General features: G+C 35.7%; 1 protein-coding gene across 1 annotated transcript in view; it reads right to left on the bottom strand.

The window, feature by feature from the left end:
• Positions 1–22073, bottom strand: part of TBC1D22B (TBC1 domain family member 22B) — a 101332-nt gene that overhangs the window by 50696 nt on the left and 28563 nt on the right. The window contains exons 3-5 of the mRNA XM_051996806.1: positions 5370–5677; positions 3579–3758; positions 2949–3019 (exon numbers count right to left, since the gene is read on the bottom strand). Of these exons, the coding sequence (XP_051852766.1) occupies positions 2949–3019; positions 3579–3758; positions 5370–5677 (559 nt within the window). The remainder of the gene's footprint in view (positions 1–2948; positions 3020–3578; positions 3759–5369; positions 5678–22073) is intronic.

The following is a 22073-nucleotide window of genomic DNA, read 5'->3' as shown; positions in this document are numbered from 1 at the left end:
CCAATCAATGAAATTGAAGGATAATGAGATTAAACAGTGCTAACCTCCACAAAATTATATCTCTAGGACTGTACTCAGTCTGTAGGGTTGGGAACTACTCCAAGATTTAGCTGGACAACAAGGCACTGAATGTGGGTCAGAGGAAGGTGTTTGAACTTCAAGCTAGAGACCTCCAAAAGTATGTAACTAGACTTGCATTTTCCCCATATGTTAATGAGCAACATTAATCAGTGAGATTTAAAGAGGTTGCTGCCTATTTCACATGCTACTTAACTGTATGTCATTAGAATTACAAGCTTAGAAAGATGAATGGAATGTAGACCTTCAAATAAGACTCCATAAAGCCTAGGCTTTCTCCTGGCCACAGCACAGTCCTCTCATTCCTGTCCCCCACTTAAATCTCTACTCTCAGAGCTGATCTGCTGCAGTACCACATAAACATCTTCCCTAATTAATCCTACTCTGGGTAGCTTTGAAATTTACTACATGTGAAGGCAGCTAGTTAGTGCAATGGACCCTGAAGTTAGGAGTTCTTGATTTCAAATCCAGCCTCAGACACTTAACACTGCTGAACTGTGTGACCTTAGGCAAATCACTTAACCTCAATTGCCTCAATTTTTTTTTTTTACACTACATGTGGCAAAGGCAATGGATCAAATCATTTCTGGTATGTAAAGGGAATATTAGTAAGAGGGAAGAGGCTGCCTCAAATCCTCTGTTCTTTGTTTTCTAAGTCATTTATATTATGTTTCATAGTGAGTTTCTTTTGGACAAGCACTGTGTCTGAATTCTCTAAAATAGTCTCTTGAACCAGTAAGTATTCAATAAGTTGTACTAAACAAATGAATGAATGCATGGTCAAAAATTCTATGCACAACTACTGTAATGAGTGAGAGGAAGGATGGAAAGAGAAAGGGAGGAAGGGAGGAAGAAAAAAAAGGGGACCCCTAGATCTCTCTATACTCAACTTCAAATTTTCTCCTGAGTTCCAGTCCTACATTATCAACTAAGTGACTGTTGGACATTTTGAACCAGATGTCCTGTAGACAACTTAAACTTAACAAGCTCAAAATCTTTTCCCCAAAATCCTTTCCTTTCCCAATTGCCTAATTGCTATTAAGGAAACCACCATTCTCCCAGTTACCCCGGCTCTTATCTTAGTGTCATTCTCTACTATTCACAAGAACTCACCCCACATATCCTGTTGACAAATCTTTTCATTTTTACCTTCCCTGCATTCTTCCTATCTTTTTCTCTACTCAAGCTGATCACCTCTTATCTGGACTATTATAATAACTTTTTAGTTAGTATCCTGCCTCAAGTTCCCATTCCAATTCCAGCCTGAACTCAAATGCCAAAGTTATTTTCCTAGAAAGTAGATCTTACTATGTTATCATTTCCTTCCCCTTTAAATAAATTCCAATGGCTCCTTATTACCTCCAGACATACCTAAGTCAACTACCTCCAGGATCAAATATAAAAGTCTCATTTTGGCTTTTAAAACAAAAGTCTAGCACCTTCCAGTCTTTCCAGTCTTCTTATATATTACTCTACTTTATGACCTAGTGACACAGGTCTTTTATTGTTTCGCTCATATGATGATGTATCTCCTAACTCCATCCATTTGTACTGCCTATACTCCAAGCTAACATTCCTCACCTCTCAGCACCTGGCTTCTTATATCTTTCCTCCTCCCAATCCCATCCTTTTCTCTTATGATTACTTTCCATTTACACTGAATATACATAACTATCTGATAGCTGCCTCCCTAAATAAGAAGTGAGCACCTTGAATGAAAGAGCCTTCTTTTTTACCCTTTGTATTCTCCAATGAAATATAGTAAGTGATCAACAAATCCTTTGTTGTCTGGATGACAAAGATTATTATTATGTAAATCCTTGAAACCAGCAACAATTCAACTCTACAGGATCAAAGACAGAGGGAATGGACCAATATGTTATAGTATTACTTTTTGCCATAGCAAGGACCTATAAGAACTGTGGGTACCCACTGATTGGAGAAGAGTTGAACAAATTATGGGATATGAATATTGTGATATTATCATGCCTTAAGAAATGATGAAAGGGATAGATTTGCCTGGAAAGTATATTTTATGTTGTCTGAAGAAAAGGATGGTTTTGTGCTTCTTTTTGTATCCCTGGCACTTGGCACAATTTCTGGCTCATACTTAATAAATATTTATTGAATGAATGAACTTTCATGATGTAAAGTAAAAAAAAAAACTGTGAAAGATTTCCAAACTGATCAATACAGAATCAATCATGATTTCAGAAGCCTGATGAACAGAGGGTTCAGAAACAATCAAATATTGTCTACACTATTTGTTATAAAAGCAATGACTTCTAATAGGATGCAGAAGAGAATGAGTTAAGAGAAAGGAATAAAAACAGGGCAATTCTGTTACTGTATTGTAAAATGTAAATACACTTGTGTACAACAAACTGTATGTAACAGAAGTTTATAGTTTCATACGCAATCCTCTTTTTTTGTTTTTCCTTTACTAAATTTCATCTGTTAAGTACACAGACACAAAAATTAAAATCAGGCACATATTTTTCTGCAAATACGTTTCTTTTTTTTTCTTTCTTTTTTCTCTGTTTCTTGGGCTGTTTATTTTATTTACAGTTTTGCTGTCTATTTTTTTTTTTAATTTTTATAGCTTTTTTATTTACAAGTTATACGCATGGCTAATTTTACAGCATTGACAATTGCCAAATCTTTTGTTCCAATTTTTCCCCTCCTTCCCTGCAAATACATTTCTAAAGAGAGACAAATGAACCACATAATTAGGAGATCCGGGCCCACATGTATATAATAACTCATAAATTTAGTGGAGCCAAAAGAGCTAGATTAATGTGTCTAATTATTGTCTAATCAGACAAAAAGGATTGCTTGTGGCTCATAAATCGTTTAATAGTAGTACTCACCGACAGGAGCCTCCAGGTGACAGGTCGAACCTCTCTGGGAACCCCTGGCCAGCTACATTTCCTCAGTTCATCTGCAAATAGATAAAAGTTCCAGTGGATTATATTTTCCAGGAAGATACCTTTAACCAATATTCTAGCAATAATGCCAATATCTAACTGCTTAAAGTAGTTATCACTAGTTTTTGACAAAGCATTGGGAAGAGCCCAAATTAATAATTTTGTACAATAAAGAGCCATAGATTACAAACCTATAGTGCCAATTCATCTATTCATCATTTTGTCAGTAACCAGACAGTAACAGGACCTCCAGAAAGACTCTGAGGCAAGTCAAGGTTCTGAATGATCCCCCGAATCATGGGGATTCTGAGTTAAAAGACACAGAACTCAGGCTCATCTAACTAGTGCCCTTAAAAATCTAACTTAATATCAAGTCTCCACAAACAGCATTTATTAGAAGCTGAAAAATTAAAAGGAGACTAGATAAAGATTAAATTAAGGAAAGCCTAAAAACAATCACTCTTTCCTATCTTCCTTTGACTCTTTTATTTTCTTCTAATAAGACACTTACTATGGAGACACAGAAGTATTAAGTTACCAAAATGACCTGCTTATGGAACTATGATAACTCACCAAGATCTGTGTTATGGCTAGAAAGAAGCTGCCGAAATTTCTCTAAGCGTGTTTTCTCTCGGACAGTCATCGGAGGAGCACCAGAAGCATTCTGGTCTGAGATCCGGGCAACAAGGGGGATGATAGGTCTGAGTGGAAGTGATTGCTGTTTATGAAGAGGGTTCCTTAAACACGTGTCACCTAGGAAAAATTTAAAAGAGAAATTTAGATAGTTTTTTAAAGTAATTCAGGAGCCTTCTCTTTCCTTAGCCCAGTAATTTCAAAAACTCTTTTTTTCTCATTACAAATGAAAAGAAACCTGAGTTTCTAGCATTTGTCCTCAACTTTATGATTTACTCAGTGCCTCTATTCTGAAGTCACAACTCTCTAAACTAGGGGTCCTCAAACTACGGCCCGCGGGCCAGATGCAGCAGCTGAGGACGTTTATCCCCCTCACCCAGGGCTATGAAGTTTCTCTATTTAAAGGCCCACAAAACAAAGTTTTTATTTTTACTATAGTCTGGCCCTCCAACAGTCTGAGGGACAGTGAACCGGCCCCCTATTTAAAAAGTTTGAGGACCCCTGCATCTAAACTAAAACAATCTTCTATCATATGTAGTTTAGTCTCACTATATGGAGCGGAAGGGGGTTAAGTGACTTGCCCAAAGTCACACAGGTCAGAAGCAGGATTTGAATCCATGTCTTCTAAGATGCCAGTGTTCTTTTCAGTATACTGTGTTGCGTCCCTGTAGCATTCCTTTATAAAGCTCAGTTTCAATTTTTGACATATTTTAGATAGGATGCATATATAAAGTCTTCTGAAGGGGCTTGTTTAGATCCTCAGGCATCAAAGACTGGCAGAAATGGAATTATAAGAGGCCCTCTACCTTTCAAAGAAGTATTGAAAAAACCGGGAATTGTAATGAAGGATGTCTTCCAAATATTTCTGATTGCCACAAGGCATCTTTATCCTCAATTTCCAAGCACCTTCCATCGCCTCATACAGTAGCCAAAATGTTGCTTACTAATCACTCAACAGAGTTCCTAATATTAAAGCCTTTGCAACCAGAAGTATAACACAATTCATTGGGGCCAACTAAGAGAACTGAGAATTCACCTCTGAATCACCCTTCTGGTTTGCTATGAAGGTCTCCCAACCAAGTTTAATATTCATGAATTAAGAACTGCACAAAAATTTTGGTTAAAATAAAAATGTTATTAAAAAGTTTAGTCATGACATACTTCAGCCATTGAGATACCTTCTCTTCTATGGATGACTGACTCAAGTAATCACAGATCTTCTAAAAGCAACACTAAATGTGAAAGATGGGCACCCAAAAAGTAAAATGAAGTTTCAAGAATTGGGCCAGTTTCTTAAAAACAAAAAACAAAAAACAAAAAACAAAGAAATAAAAAAAAAAAAGCTTGATCATTCTTTGTTTCCCACTTCACTCTTAATGAATATCCTTGAGACTACCAGAGAAATGTCTCTAGAAAAAATTTGTTTCAAAACACTAAGGACACAGAATAGAGGTCAGACTTATGCCAATGTCTCTTTGCAAGTTTTAAAATCTATTCAAAGGAACCAAAAATCTGTAAAATAGATGGACAAAGCACTTTAAAGCCTCTTTAAAAGAGAAGGGATGAAATACAAAAGGATTATTGGTAGAATTCTACCAACAAGGGGGACCTTGTCTTGGAACTATCCCTCATCTCATCATAGTAGACCTGAGTGAATAAATATTGAAAGATGTTTTTCTTTTACTAAGATAAGTTCTGTTTAGAGGGTTCGTATTATAGAGACAGACTTACCAGAATTTCTAGATAGCTGGGCATCACTGCTGGACTTGATGACTTTAAAATTAGTTGTTATATCAGCTGCTGTAGATTGGGATCGTTCTGGTTTCATCCGTAACTTGCTATGGTTCTCTAGGACTTGGGCTGCAGTTGCCAAAGCAACCTTAGAGTTCAGAGTTTGGAAAGAGGATGTGGAAAAATCCTCATCCTCATCATCTCCAATATCCCAAGCATCACTGGTATTTCGAGCAAACTCATGAAAACTGGAAGCTTTTTTATTCTTCAAGGGTATTGCATTGACTTTTGAGCGTTCTTTAATGAAGCTACCAAACAACAAAACAAAACAAAACAAACAAAAAACAGAAACCATTATCATAGAAAATAACTACCTTGACACTACAAATGGATGCCGTACAATTAAAATCCACTTGAATGCTCTACCTCTAAAGAAATTGTGTATTCAGTGTTAAGGAAATTTAAGGGATCCTTTGAACTTATTTTTTTGAGTTATCATATTTTCCAGAAAAACTGGACCCAGAGGATGCAGGAAGCCCTGAATATGTCAAGGATAAACTCCTCTCCTCAGATGACATAATTTATTGTTTGCATTCTAAATGAACTCCCTATGTACCCTTGGAAATTTAAGAATTTATCTAAATATTAGGAATCCTAATTATACCAATGGACAGAACCATGAAGGGAAGGGAAAAAAAGTAAATAAGCATTAATTAAGCCTGCACTATGTTCCAGGCAATGTGCTAAAGGCTTTACAGATATTCTTTCATTTGCTCTTCTATTATCTTAAGGCTTCGATGCTGTTATTATATCACTTTACAGTTGAGGAAACTGAGGCAGAGTGGTTAAGTAATTTGCCCATACAACACAGACAATAAGTGTCTAAGCTAGATTTGAACTCAGATTTTCTTAACACCAAGCCCAGCCCCTATCTACTTCTTATCTACCTCTTCCATGAGAGAGATTTATGGTAACTACCAGTAACCTTTGCTGGAAAAGAGATACATCCAAAAAAAAAAAAAAAAAAAGTCCTAACAGCATACAGAATTAAACTAATATATTGAGAACTTTCCTCAGCCTCTCCTAGCTTAGTTTAAGGCTTACTTGAGGGTCTGGAGGTTATTACTCCAGTGCCAAGGGATTATTTGGCTAACTGGGACATTTTCAATCCAAACTTCTCACTGCAATTCCCTTTCTACCTCAGAGTAATAAAATACATGGTCCTGTATTTGCAGTAGAGATTATAAAAAGAAAAGCCCCAAAGCAAGACAAGAATAGAATTCAAACAGAAATTGACAAATGAAGAAGAAAGGTAGTTTACCACCTACCTTCATTACATTGCTAAGAAGCTTTTCAGCCTTACGAAAAGATTATAGATTTAGAGCTGAAAGGAATCTTACAGATCTCCCTCAAGGACTGATTCCCTCATTTTACAAATGTGGAAACTTAACTCAACCCAGTTTAAGTGACATGCCAAAAATCACACAGCTACTACATGGAAAAGGCAGTATCTGAACCCAAATGAGCTATATTTTAAATAATAAAAGCTGGCTAATGCAATTGGTGACCCATATAGGAAATGGTGGTTTATCAAACTTTAATTGTTATCAATAAAAAAAGGAGGTTGAGGCATCAAAAAGCCTTTTTATTTTCAAAAGTGAGATTCACTTCATGACACAATTGTATCAAGAATTACAAGAAATTTAAAGAGCAACTAAGACAAGGAAGATGCCAAAGTTCAAAATATTTTGTGAGACAAAAAAAGTCACCTAAAGTAGCATTTTGCAGAGGATGTAATAAGTGAATCATCAAAACCAAAATAAGACAATATTCCAAGTTAATCAATTAGTATGTTATCAATCAACAAGGTTTATCAAGACCAGGCACTGTACTAGGAGCTAGCAGTAGATGCAACTATCAAGAATGAAATAATCTTTACTTGCAAGAAGCCTATGTTTTATAGGAAGAGAAATATACATATTAAGTATATAAAGAACAGAGTTAAGTTAGACTAAATACAAGGTAATTATGGAGAAAGGGCACTAGCAATTGGGGGACTGAGGAAAAACTTTATGTAGAAGTGCTGCATCTTCAAAGAAGAGATTTTTATCAAGCAGAGACAAGGAGGGGGAGGGCATTTCAGATGGAGGAAATAGCCAGTGCAAAGGTATGTATGAGAAAGAAAGAAAAGGCCTGTCTGATTAAAATGCAAAGTATAGGAAGGAAAATAATCAACAATGAAAGATAGGTCGATGTAAAAGCTTAACAGGGAAGTTTCTATTTTATCCTAGAGACAATAGACGTGTGAAATGGTCAGACATGAATTTAAGGAAAAGTCACTTTTGCTGCTCTGTAAACATAGATTGGAGTGAAGAGAATTTGGGGGCTTCTAGTTCAATTAGGTAGTTATTACAATAATCTGGTTGGATGGTTGTTGTACTTTGTTCTTGAAGAAGACCAAAATGACAGCACTATGTTAGGGTTGAGTTAGTGTGTCCATCAGACCAATACAACCTTGGAATGCTCCACCACGATCAGACACAAGTAGTCCATATAACCATTTGGAGGGGCTGTTCTAATTTTATGCATCTTGTGTTTCTTCTAGGCTAATTCAATTCTGCTTTGCTCACAGAGCCCAGCACCTTCTCTGATGAAGCTGTCAGTCCTGTGCCAGGGTCTCCCATGTCACACAATTGATTCTAAAGTTCTTGTATTGCTTTTTCTGTCTACCTGGTAAGCACTTCCCCATTGTGAGTTCTCCATAAAATAATCTTAAATTTAAATAATGTGGCCAGCCCAATGAAATTGTGCCTCTCTGTCCATTGTGAAAGCTTATGGAAAATTAGGTCAAAATTTGGTTGCCCAGAGAAATTCATCAATTTACAACATCAGTTTCATGATAGCATGCTTGCCCAGGTTCTGGGAAATGCTCTTGAGCTTTCCCAGTCACCAATGCAGGGAAACAAGGCAGTGTGCTTGCTCCCTTGCTTTTTAATATGATGCTTTCAGCTATGTTGTCTAATGCCTTCAGTGAATCAAACATGGAATCAAAGTCATCCATACACTGTAAATTCTTCAAATTGAAAAGGCAATAATTTAGGCAAGTACTGATGAGAGAGTTTGAACTTTGTAAAAAGGGAAAAGGGGTCAAATACTAAGGATGTTGTAGAGGAAAAAATAGCAAGATCTGGCAGACAGATCTGTGGGGGTGTGAACAAAGGAGAATTTGAGAAAAAGAGCAGACAGAGAACTGAAGAGGACTCAGGGTAGACTCTTGGAAAACATCCACAGGGAGAAGGTGGGATGGATGAGAAGGCAACCAAGGAGACTGAGACAGATTGGTCAGACACGTAGAGAAAGAGCAGGAAAAAGTAATATCGTGAAAATTCAAAGAGAAAATATACAGGAGATGATCCACAGTTCAAATGTAGCAAGGAACTCAATAACATCTTCTATTTAAGGTTTGCAAAACCTTTCACATACATATTATCTCATTAGAGCAGAGAGGTCAAGGAGGATAAGAATTGAGCAAAGATCATGAGGTTTGGTAATTAAGAGATCAATGGTAATTTTGAAGAAAGCAAATTCATTTGAATGCCAAAATTGGACGACAGATTGCATGGGTTAAGGAGCAAGTGAGAGGAAAGTAAATGAAGATGAATGGAGATGGCTTTTTTTCTACAAGTTTGGCTGAGAAAGAGAGGAAAAGATACAGTATAATAGTTTGAAGGAATGACAGGATCTAATGAAAGTTTTCTTCAGGATTGGGGCTTGAAAGTAGTAGGGAAGGAATCAAAAAATGGAGTCAGGAAGAGAGAGAAGAGAAGAAAGGAAGTACAAAGCAGAGGGGAAAAGGAATGGAGAGTGAATGACTGAAGAAGCAATCTGCTATGGAAGATGGGAAGCAATAGGATCAAGGGTACATGGAATGGCCTTGTAACAGGAACTAATTATTAGGGAGAAAAAAGGAGAAAGGGTAGGGGATGTCAACAGTTTTATTATATCTGAGCAATACCCCTGTTCTAGAATTTATTAATACTAAGTACTATTTCTATAGCATTTTAAGATTTACAAAATATTTTGATGACTATCCTCCCACAGACACCATCAGCTAATCAAAATGACATGTTTAATAGAAAAGTCATTAATGTTGTTAACATTTGTAATTTCAGGCCCGATATGTTGTTTGCTTAATTCTCCTAAAATTCCATGTCAGTTAAATTAGTATTTGAGAATTAAAACTCAGGCACAAACTACCAAATGGGCTATTATAGAAGCACTTCGTATTTCAGAAAGGGTTGGACTGGGGAGAAAAAATTCCTCCTTTCAATTTGAAGATTTTATGATTCTATTGATCTGCTAATGATGAACATGAGCTGGATGTCTGAAACCTAGACAAGAAAGTTTCCAGAAATTTATCAGTAAATATTTCAAAATATAAACTAGATCAAATGGAAAAAAATGTTGCTAAACAACAGAAACAGAGATTGCCTATCTTAAGAGAAAGGCTGCTAAGTGACATAAGAGAAAGGCTAAGTCATAGTGACATCATGTCAAACATGAAGTTGCAGAATTGACATTTTTAAAAAATGAAAACCTTGCTTGCTGTCGATCAAAAGACATCATATTCCAGTACAATGAACAAAAAAAAAGGTGGAATTGTAATGACAGTTGAGGACAATGAGGATCTGAAGACTTTCATATAAATGAAAAATGCTTTTTAATGTTACCATGAATGTATTTCTAAGTTTGTGACACCACAGTATAAGCCTGGGAATAAGTTCCACGGGTTTGGCAATGCATTAAGAAGGCAAATGAAGTGAGGATGCTCAAGTGAGCAACTCTGAAGTGCTCTGGAGTCTGAGGCTGGGTTGAGAAAATAATTTCCTAATTGGTCTCCTGATTCTGGTTTGTCTCTCTCACTAAATCCAAACTCCATATAGTGCCAAATTAATATTCTTAAATCATAAGTTCTAACCATGTCACTGCCCTGCTGGAAGAAAATAAAACTTCTCTGGCTCCTTTTTATCATTGCAAGGCATTTCAGATTAGTACCCTTTAAACACATGATATTTCAGTCAAATCAGCCCACTTACTGCTTTATGAACTCCACACTTCACTTGCTGACCATCTGGCTTGCCTCTTTCTTCCTTACCTCTGCTACTCAAAACCCCAGCTCACTTCAGGATTAAGTTTAGATGTCACTTTCCACAGCTGTTAAAGTGTTCTCTCCCTCTAAGTTTACTGATGTGAACTATCTTCCCCTGTCAGGAAGAAGTCCAGCTAGCTATTAACAGATATAACCAATTCCAATAATGGTATTATCTGGTATAGATTGTGAGAAAGGAACTCTTTTATTTATCCCTCAAACCTCTGTGCATCTTTAAACAAACTTTGAGATACTGATTAGCATATCTTTAGACCTGGTCAGCCAGGTGCATTCCATCTGGCTCCTTGATTCTTCCACCTTTGAGCAACTTGGCATTTCCTCTCCTTCTGGATCCATCCTCCCTTTTGAGTTCGGATTTTTATGCCTGAGAAACCTCTAAGGAAACCCCCTATAAAATATCTGTTTATGATGAAAATCTTTGCTAAATTCTTTTCAGGGCTAAGCCTTCCTCATAAGTGTCTTATTTTTAATGGCGCCTTTCTCTTTATTCTAATTCTGGTTAGTCTAACCTGCCAGTCAATGGCTTATTCCTACCTCCCGAAGTATTCCCTTTCTCCTCGTTAACTGTGAGTTCCCCTGAGGAACTTGTCTTTTTCCTTGTTAACTATATAATCTCCCAAATTTATTTCATATTTCGCACTCCTGGTGTCTATTTTATTTCTGATTTTTGCCTGTAAATTCTTCTCCTAAATAAATCTTCCTTTTAGCAAAGAGAATGGCCGTTGTGAATTTGTCACATGTTTATTTCGAACTAGGTATTGCTAATCCAATCTCATCATCTTTCTTATACTTACTGACTTAGTTATTTCCTCAAAAAGAAAGTAAGCTCCTTGAGACAAAGAATAGTTTTGCAAAAAGCAGGGTCTAGAGGCAGAGACTAGTAAAGAAACCATTACCACAGTTCAGGAAAAAGATGACAAAAAAAAAAGCCTGAACTAGGGTAATTTTAGGCCTGGAGAAAAAAAGGAGAGCCAATGGTGTGAGGGATACTTTGGAGGTAGAATATATAAGAATTAGCAACAGCTTGGATATGGAAGGTTAGGGAGAGGAGCAGTATGAAATAAGGGGAAAGACAGAATGCTAGCAAAACTAATTACTTGTCAGGTATGTTATAGTGAGAATTTCTTTTGTGTATGTATGGCTGACTTCTAGGGTTCCTTCCAACTCTCCCATTCTGTGAATTTTTTGAATTAAGGATTATTTTAAGGTGACAAAGTATAGCTAAAGGGATGGTGATGCTCTAATTCCATTCCACCACACTGGGCTGCTGCTCTCACTGAGGCCTATGACTACAGCTCTCCCCTTTCCACTCAGATTTTTACCCCATATAGGATACAATATATTCTGTCCCTAATCATGGCTTCAGGGTACTCTACTTTAGAGCTGTTCAATCCACACCCTGATTCTGGTTCTGCTAGCATTCCTAATGCTAAGTCATAGAATTCTTGGAAGAGTCCTTTTAGGTCACTTAGTCAAATCCTCCTTCCCCTGACTTTTTTCATGTGATCACTTTGTCTTGTCCATAGAGCTGTTGGATAAAGTTATACAGTCATAAAGGCTTGGTTCATGCTGTTCACCTGCAACATACTTACTCCTTTAATTAATGTCTCAGTTGACTCTTTATGGAATATCCCATAACAGATTTCTTTTTGATCCTCTCTCCAACTTTTCTCCATTATTTTCAAGAGACTATAGTGTTTTTTTTTCTTTTAAATTTGACTGAAATAGATTATCATGAGCTTTCTCATGTGCTTCTATCATCTCTTCAGTCTCTCCTATCTCTACAACTATCCTTTTATTCTTCCCTCCAGTGTTAGAGGGAGACACATTCCCCTTTAATGTTCCAGAAGCCTTTTTACTCCCTAAGGGATCTTTTTACTATACTTATTCTTTCTCTTCAGTTTTTTCCTTTTATCTTTAACTTCTGCCTTTACACATTACAAGTCTTTCCGACTTTCAGAAACACTTCAAATGATTCCGCTGTCCCTTTTGGTCTTACTATTTTGCCTTTTCGCTATGAAATTGACACAAGAAAACTATCTTCTGTTCCCAAGCCTCCCACTCTCTTTTTACCCACAATCTTTAAGAAACTGCAGTCTCAAAGGTCATTAATGTTTTCCTTCTAGACAAATACAAAGAGCTTTTCTTAGTCCTCATCCTCTTTAACCACTACAGTAGCACATGATAATGCAGACCAATCGGTGCATTTTTGAAATTCTCTCCTGACTATTTCTGTGACTTTGCACTAACAAGGCTCAAGCTTCTCTTATCTCCAACCATTCCTTCATTTTTCAGCTGCTCTTTTCTTCCTATCCCATGACTACAGGCAGCCCCCAAGGCTCAGTCCCTCCATTCTTTTCTCTTCAAACTCACTCTATTAGAGAACAAATTCATTGTGTTATTTCACCTAAAAATTCCCAAATCTGCATCTCAAATCTCAACCTTTCATGTCAGTTCCAGTCCCATATTTTCTTTTTAAAAAATTTTCAACAGTATTTTATTTTTCCAAATATGTATAGTTTTCAACTTTCATTTTTGTAAGATTTTATATTGCGAATTTTCCTCCATTCCTCCTTTATTTCCCCCCAATACAGCAAGCAATCTGATATAAGTTAAATATGTGTAATACTTTTAAAAATATTTCTATATCGTCATTAAAGAGAAAAATCAGACCAAAAGGGGGAAAAAAACACGAGAAAGGAAAAAACAAACAAACAAACAAACAAACAAAGATGAAAATGCTATGCTTTAATCCATATTCAATCTCCATAGTTTTCTCTCTGGATCAGGGTGGCATTTTCCACCCCAATTCTATTGGAATTTCCTTGAATCACTACATTGTTTAGAAGAGCCAAATCCATCACAGTTGATCATCCCGTAGTCTTCTTTTAACTGTGTACAATGTTGTCTTGGTTCTGTTCACTTCACTCAGCATCAGTTCATGTAAGTTTTTCTAGGCTTTTCTGAAATAATTTCTTATAGAACAATAATATTCCATTATATTCATAAAGCATAACTTATTCAACTGATGGGCATCCACTCAATTTACAATTCTTTGCCACTACAAAAAGATCTGCTACAAATATTTTTGCACATATCCCTCTTTTATGATCTCTTTAGAATACAGACCTTTGGTACTATTGCATCAAAGGGTATGCATTGTTTTATACCCCTTTGGGCACAGTTCTAAATTGTTCTACAGAATTCAACTCCACCAACAATGCATTAGTGTGCCAGTTTTCCCATATCTCCTCCAACATTTATAATTATCTTTTCCTGTCATTCTAGCCAATCTGAGAGGTATGAGGTGGTACCTTAGAACTGTATTAATTTGCGTTTCTCTAAGCAATAGTGATTGGAGCATTTTTTCATATGACTAGAAATACCTTTAATCTTCATCTGAAAATTGTCTATTCATATCCTTTGTCCAATCTAATATTTTTCATCTGCCTAAAGGATATCTCACTTGGACTGTGGACCTTTTTGACATTTACAAATTCTTTTTTTTTCTTTTTATTTAAGCTTTTTATTTTCAAAACATATGCATAGTAATGAATTGAACCAGCTACACCCAGCGAAAGAACTCTGGGAGATGACTATGAACCATTACATAGAATTCCCAATCCCTCTATTTTTGTCTGCCTGCATTTTTGATTTTCTTCACAGACTAATAGTACACTATTTCAAAGTCTGATTCTTTTTGTACAGCAAAATAACTGTTAGGAGATGTATATTTATATTGTATTTAATTTATACTTTAACATATTTAACATGTATTGGTCAACCTGCCATGGGGGGGGGGGCAAGATGGGGAGAAGGAGGGGAAAAATTGGAACAAACGATTTGGCAATTGTCAATGCTGAACAATTACCCATGCATATAACTTGTAAATAAAAAGCTATAATAAAAAAAATAAAGAAAGAAAAAAGAAAAGAAAAGAAAAAACACATGCATAGACAATTTTCAACATTCACCCTTGCAAAACCTTGTGTTGCAAATTCTTTTTCACCCTCCCTTCTCCTCATCCATGCCAATAGATAGTAAGTAATCCAATATATGCTAAACAACCACATACAAATTTAACACATATAAAACCATTTCTCCAACCACCAGGCTCCCTTTACCAAGCCCATATTTTTTAATGACAGTATCCACAAGAGTATGCCATAGTGGCTAAAAACTGAACATATAGTTGCTAAGACTTGGTTTCAAATTCTGCCTCTGACCATACTTGTTAAGGGACAGGTCAAATCTTCGAGAACCTCCACAGCTGTGGATCATAGTGTCTGAAAGAGCTGCAGGATAGCCTTTGCTGACACAGGTCAGACAACACAAGGGCCTCTCAGTCAGAGAGGTCAGAGAACAGCAACTGCCTCTCAGTCTCCTTGTATCATCCTCTCACAAGAGGAGATCCATTCTGGGTTGGATTTCTAGAGCCACTGTCAGGTGGCTCCTGGGTATTCCAACACATACTAGCTATATAAACAAGTCAGTTAACCTCTCTAAGCCTCAATTTCCTCAATCAACAAATGTTAAGTGCTTTCTATGTGCCAATCACCTTACAATGAGGATACAAGGAAAAAATGAAACCATCAAAATGAAACAGTTTATGTTACATATGGGGAGACAACATGTACACATAAACATATGCAAAATAATAATAATAATAATAAACATTGATTGACCTGTGTTAAACTGAGGCTATCTATATTATTTACCTTACAAGTTGTTTTTGTGATTCAACTGGACTAAAGAACAAAGATCTTTGCAAACTTTAAAGTACTACGTAAATGCCAGTTATTATACTTCTTCACCTAATATATTTCTTTTACTTTCTTCTCATAAAATCAAGCCTGAACATTAATCAACACCAGCTAAATTTTCCTAAAATGTCAGTTTCATCACATCACTCCTCCACTTAAAAATTACCTCTTCCCTGTCAGATCAAATGTAAATTTCTCAGGCTGATATTAAAGACCAATGAACAACTTTACTTCTCACTATTCCTTAACAAATCACCTGAGCTCTACGAAAACATTTATTTAACAGTGTTCCTCAATCTTTTTTTCTGGTCAGTCAGATCTTTTTATCATACATAGCCATTATATTTTCATTTATGTTGTCTTCAAAGCTTAATATGCCCTTCCTATCAAACACTCATGGCTAATCCAAATCCTACTTTTCCTTCAAGGCCCAACTCATAACCTATCTCTTCTAAGAAGTTCATGGTAGTAACCTTTCCTTGGCTTTTAATTCCCTCATCACTTACAATAGATTTTTATTGCACTGCCAATACTTGACACATAGCCTAAAATGACAATTAAATCTGTCACCAAGAGTTCAAATTCTGCTTTAGATACATACTACTTGAATGTCCCTAAAGTAGTCACTGAAATCTCTGCCTCAGATTTCTCATCTGTAAAACTGGGATACTAACAGCATCTATCTTTCATGGTTGTTGTGATGTTCAATTGATGTGACAATTGCAAAGTGCTTTGCAAAACTTTAAAGTATTATATAAATGCTAGCTATTTATTATCATCATCATTATAACCACCACTTCCCCTTCCTTTCTTAAAAGGGTTAGCATGGGAAGAGGCAAATATTGCCAGACATAATACATTCACTTGTTTGTCTGCTTTACTATATTTTGTTACTAGGAAGGGTTTCATTGATAGAAGGAATAAATGGAAAGTGACAGGTTTTTTAAAAGCATCAATAAATTATTCACTTAAACATTTTAAATAGAGTTATTCACTTAAACATTTGAAGTATAGAGTGTACGTGATGACAAAAAAAGATACATGAATAAGGATTCTTTATATTGGACATAAATCCAAGACTGAAAGGATGAGATCAATGGAAAAACATTATAAACTACCATATAAAGGAAAGGAGTCCCCAGCTTTGTTAGACAGATAAGGCAAAGGAGACAAAGGTACCTGCTCAAAGTTCTCACTTTTGTGAAGATAGAAAAGATGAGCTGGGAAACTAATGGCTGTACCTAGAGTTTCTCAAGTTTCTCTTGGGAAGTTATTCAAGTTATTCAGCCCAATATCTTAGAATTTTTAAAAAGCTACAATATTAATAAGAAGAAAAAATAAAATTATTTACCATTGCATAACAGTAAATTTAAGGAGAAGGCCATATGTAAAGGATGGTAGCAAAAACAAAACAAGATAAAACCCTTTTCCAAAAGAATGATTTCCTGACAGGGGCATCAAGGCTCCTATTTATTAACTTCATAACAACAGAGACATCTGTTGTCTTTTAGGGGCATGATTCCAGGACATAACAGAGAATCTTCCTGTGGCTTGTCAGAATGGATGACTACCAGAAACTTCCAGTAATTCATATGGACACAATGATACTGCCAGGAGGAACCCAGAAAGCATTTATCAAAGATTAAAAATCTTGGCATGAGACTGAAGATCAAAGGGACACAGGTGGTGTTTTTCTTATTGTTGCCTATCAAAGGCAAAGGATGCAAAGAGAAAATTGATCTGGGAAGTGAACAGCTGGCTAAGAATATGGTATCTGAGAAGGAGATTTAGATTTCTGGACCACAAATGAAAATATAAAAACAAAAAGCTCTTGGACAGGAAAAAAGTTTATCAAACAAGAGATGACAAGAAAATATTTGCTTGGATTTGTTAAACTAAGAAGTGTGTGTGTGTGTGTGTGTGTGTGTGTGTGTTCATATATCCCTACTAAGCTAGATAGCACAGAGAGTAGATACAGTAAAGGAAAATACAGTAGTTGAGATTCTTGGTTTATAGGAAACAAAAGCCAAGAACCAGTAGTAAAATCTATATCCTCAAGATTCTATAATGAATGTCTACATTTTAGGCAATAAGCAAAATGAATTAGCTGACCTAATGCAAAAAAGCAATCAATAAGCACTTTAAAGCTTATTATGTGCCAGGCACTATGGTATAGTAGAAAAAGAATGGAGGGCAACATGGTTTGGTAGATAAAGAGCTAGCCTCAGAGACAGAGAACATGAATTCAAGTTCTGCCTACAACAATACTAGCTATGTGAGACTCTGAGCAAATTGTTGAACTTCTTAGTGTTGCAGGCAATAAGTCCTAGAATGTGGCTCTAAAATCACAAGTAGCAAAATAACTAGTTTTGCATTGGTAGAAAGAATTCACACACAAGGAGTTTCCTATATCATTGAAATCATAGATCTGGATTAAAAAAAGTGTTATGAGGCAAATTTATTTTTCTACACAGATAACATTCTTATTTCCTGTCTCTATAAATTCACATTAGTTGCTCTTTCTGCTTGGAAAGTACTCCTTCTTCATATCCATCTTTTTAAATCCCTTGTTTCCTTCAAAACTTAGCTCAAGCCCTACCTTCTACATGAAGCCTTTCCTGGTCCTCCCAACCAACACTGCATTTTCACTTCCTATATATGTATATAGTATAACTATACATATAGGTGTAAGTACATATACATGTATCACTATATACACATATGTTGACTTATGCATAGGTTGTCTTCTTAGAGAGAAATGTAAGGGTTTTTTTTTTTTTAACATCATGATATTCTGTCCCTCACATTTTCATTCTTGCCTTGCAGTGGATAAAGACCTGATCTTGGAATCAAAAAGTACTGGGTTTGAAATACTGTTTCTGATAAATTATGATTATGTGGTTCTCTATAAATCACAGATTCTCAGTATCCCCCAGTAACTCTAGGCTTTAGAGTAGTTACTAGTCTGCACTGGCAGGGGAAGTTGACTATAGCAGTGAAATCATAAGTCTGGTTTATTTATTTTTTTAAAACATATTGCTGTTTTTATTTTAATTCATTCTCTATTTCTTTTTTAAATTTTATTTTACTTAATAATAATATTTTTTAAATTTAAAGACAAAGATAAATAATTTCCATGATGTAGAAAAATTATAGTTGACTGAAGACATCAATATGGACCAACTTAAATCTTTAAGAGCTATTTGAACATTGGAGCAAAAGAGAGGTTATAGAAGATGATTTCAAAAATAAGGCATAATTCTGTAAAATTAAGTGTTAGGAGTTCTATAAAGTTCAGGATGAACTTTAGCAAGAAAAGCTAAAGACAGTAAAAAAAAGTTTTTTTTTAAAGCTACATTGGGAAAAAGATGTAATAAGAATGTCAAGAAAAAAATAATAATTTCTCTCAGTTGGAAAGAACAATGATAACTGACAATAGAAAGAAAGGAAAGCAGAACAATTCATATTTTTCATTGTTTTCCCTTTCAAGAAGAAAGATTTTAGGATGAGAAAAAAAAGTTGAAAAGAACAATGATAACTGACAATAGAAAGAAAGGAAAGCAGAACAATTCATATTTTTCATTGTTTTCCCTTTCAAGAAGAAAGATTTTAGGATGAGGAAAAAAAAAAAACTGAACAAAAATGGCTCAAAGTGAATTGATGCCCAAGATAAGGAGATAGGAAGAGAATTCCTGGCTAACCTAAAGAGATCAAGTTTTCCTGGCCCAGAAGAACTATATCCTCAGGTATCAAAAGAAACAGTGAATATACTTGCAGAAAAGACTGCCATAGACATTTGAAATGTCAGAAAATGAAACAGTTCTTCAGAACTAAAAAGGGGCAAATATCTTGATTTTCAAAAAAAGGGAAGGAAATATTATCTATAAGCTATATGCCAATGAAACTGATTTTGAAAAATTATTAAGGAGATGGTTATGAACATCTCGAAAAGGAATTAGAATTACAAAATGCCAGCATGATTTTGAACATGTCAATCAGTCAACAAGCATTTGCCAAGAAGACTTAAAAAGTGGTTGTTAGCAATTTAATGTCAACCTGTCAACAGGACTCCAGTAGAGAGTTCCCAGCGCTCTCAGGGATCTTTGCCTGCCCAGTGCTGTTGATATTTTTGTCAACAGTTGTCAATGATAAAGACATAGAAGAGATGCTTATCAAATTTGCAAAAATGATACAAAACTTAGAGGGAGAGCTAATTTGATGTCAAAAGTGAAAGTCCAAAAAGTCCATAGCAGGTAAGAATATCAAACTGAATCTAAAAAAGATGAAATTTAATAAAGAGAAATAAATGTAAAAACTCTTACACAGGTTCAAAAACATCAACTTCATCAGTATAAGATGGGTATGGCATAATTAGAATGTTCTTCTAAATAAAAAATAGGCAGAAAGGAAGAAGGGCAGAAATATGTGAACTTCAAGCTCAACATGAATCAGCACTGTGGGAAAAAAAAAAAAAAAAAACCCACAAAAAACCTGTCATTGAGATCCTGGGCTGCATTATGAGAGATACTGCTTCCAGACCTTCTAACTATAGGTGTTCTTTGGCCTTTCTTCCCTTTCTTCTATACATACTTCTGATAACCTTACATAAATGACTCATAAACCTATAAGAAAGCATTTGCTTACTAAATGACTAAATAAGAAAGTCCTGCTGTACTCTGCCCTGGTCTGACAAGATCTACATTATTATGTTCTGTTCTGGGTGCCACAGCTTAGGAAGGACGTTCACAAGCTGAAGCAGTGTTCAAAGAAGGGTAATCAGGGTGCTGAAGGGCCTTAAGTCCATGTTATGTAAGGACTCATTGAAGGAAATGTTTAGATTGGAAATGAGACTTCTTGGAGGCAAAGGAAAGGAGAGGAGGAAGCTGTTCCTAATTATTTCAAGTATTAGAAGAGTTGTCATGTGAAAGAGGAACTAGATTTGTTCTGTTTGGTCCCAAAGATAATAACTAACAACAGCAAGAGCAATTTGAAAAAGCAGATTTAGGCTTCATGTCAGAAAACTCTTTCTAACAATTATAGCTATGCAAAGGTAGAATGGACTGTTGCAAGGTCGTCAAGCCTAGGTTGCATATAATAGGGATTCCTTTGTGGAAATGGGTCAGATTAGACATCTTCAGAATTTCTTCCAACTCTAACATTCTATGAATTTGTGACACTGGTAGGTATGTTATTAAGTGGCTCACCTGAAAATATAAGAATTTGACTACAGAGGATGGCCCAGACTAAAAACAAAACAATAACCCTCAAATACCAATGCAATTCCAAGGAACTAAAAAAAAAATTAATTTAGGTATAATGTCTGTGTAAGGTAGAACATGATCTTAATCTTAACAGAGTAACTGCAAAAATGGGGTAACAGTAAGAAACATCTAGAAGTGAGAATTTTAAAATCAAAGTTGTACTGGGCTTCCAGCTTGCTACAGAAAGTGGAAAAATGTTATTCCAATCTCTCCTGTCTTTGGGGTAAGGGAACAAAATACCATTCTGCAAACCAAGTCTCTGCCCTCCTGCTGAAGAAAAAGACTAGTGTTCCAAGTCTCCTTGGAGGAAGGGGAGAAACATTCCTTCAGCACCAAACACCTGTCCCTTAGTTTAAACTGTCTAAGGCTTGAGAGAGCTCAATGCCCAGACAAACTCCTATGGATATTGAAAATCTACCCAAAATTATTCCTCAATGACTAACAAACTCCTCCAGATCACACTCTCCACGCATCATTATTCAAATTCCATTAGCTTAAAATTTTGTTTATACTTGATAAAGCTTATAAAGCTTTATACTGATATATCTTGCCTGGAGGAGACTAAATTATTTACTATGGAAAGCTTCTGTCCATTGGTTCAATCTGACTTCAAGTTATCTTAAACTCCAATACTACTGTGCTTCTTAATCAAACTTTTCAAAGTCCTTCTCTTTCTCCAGCTCTCACTTCTCCCCTCACAAAAAAGCTGATAGGTGTTCTACATATTAGAGTTTTGTCTGGCTGTTTCAAGAAATGTCTTAGGTGAAAAATATTATTCCTTAACTTTTATGTTATGTTATGAAAATAGAATAGAAAATAGGAATAGAAAAGTCCCTATCTCTTCCTCTTAGAATGGAAGCCAAGTATTGGCAAACTAACTTATAGGAGATGATTATCATTGAATCGATAGTTATTCCTTGGAATTACAGACTTTTTCTTTTTTTTAAATAACTTTTTATTGACAGAACCCATGCCAGGGTAATTTTTTACAACGTTATCCCTTGCACTCACTTGGCAAGATGGCAAGCAGTCCTCTACACGTTAAATAGGTTACAGTATATCCTAGATACAATATATGTTTGCAGAACCGAACAGTTCTCTTGTTGCACAGGGAGAATTGGATTCAGAAGGTATAAATAATGTGCGAAGAAAAACAAAAATGCAAACAGTTTACATTCATTTCCCAGTGTTCTTTCTTTGGATGTAGCTGCTTCTGTCCATCATTGATCAATTGAAACTGAGTTAGATCTCTTTGTTGAAGAAATCCACTTCTATCAGAATACATCCTCATACAGTGTCGTTGTTGAGGTATATAATGATCTCCTGGTTCTGCTCATTTCACTTAGCATGGAATTTTTCAACTAGAGTAACTGAAAGATGGCAGAACTTCGGTTAACAATCTGTGGATAAAATCTTATCTTCATCTCTCTTTCCATGGTTTCCTTGCTACCATTATATGTCACTTCAACTTATCCTGCTAACAGAGATAATTGATTGAACTACCATGTGA

This window comes from Antechinus flavipes, chromosome 4 (assembly GCF_016432865.1).
Source record: "Antechinus flavipes isolate AdamAnt ecotype Samford, QLD, Australia chromosome 4, AdamAnt_v2, whole genome shotgun sequence".
NCBI classification, from domain to species: Eukaryota; Metazoa; Chordata; class Mammalia; order Dasyuromorphia; family Dasyuridae; genus Antechinus; species Antechinus flavipes.
This window is presented reverse-complemented; position numbering and strand designations above follow the sequence as displayed.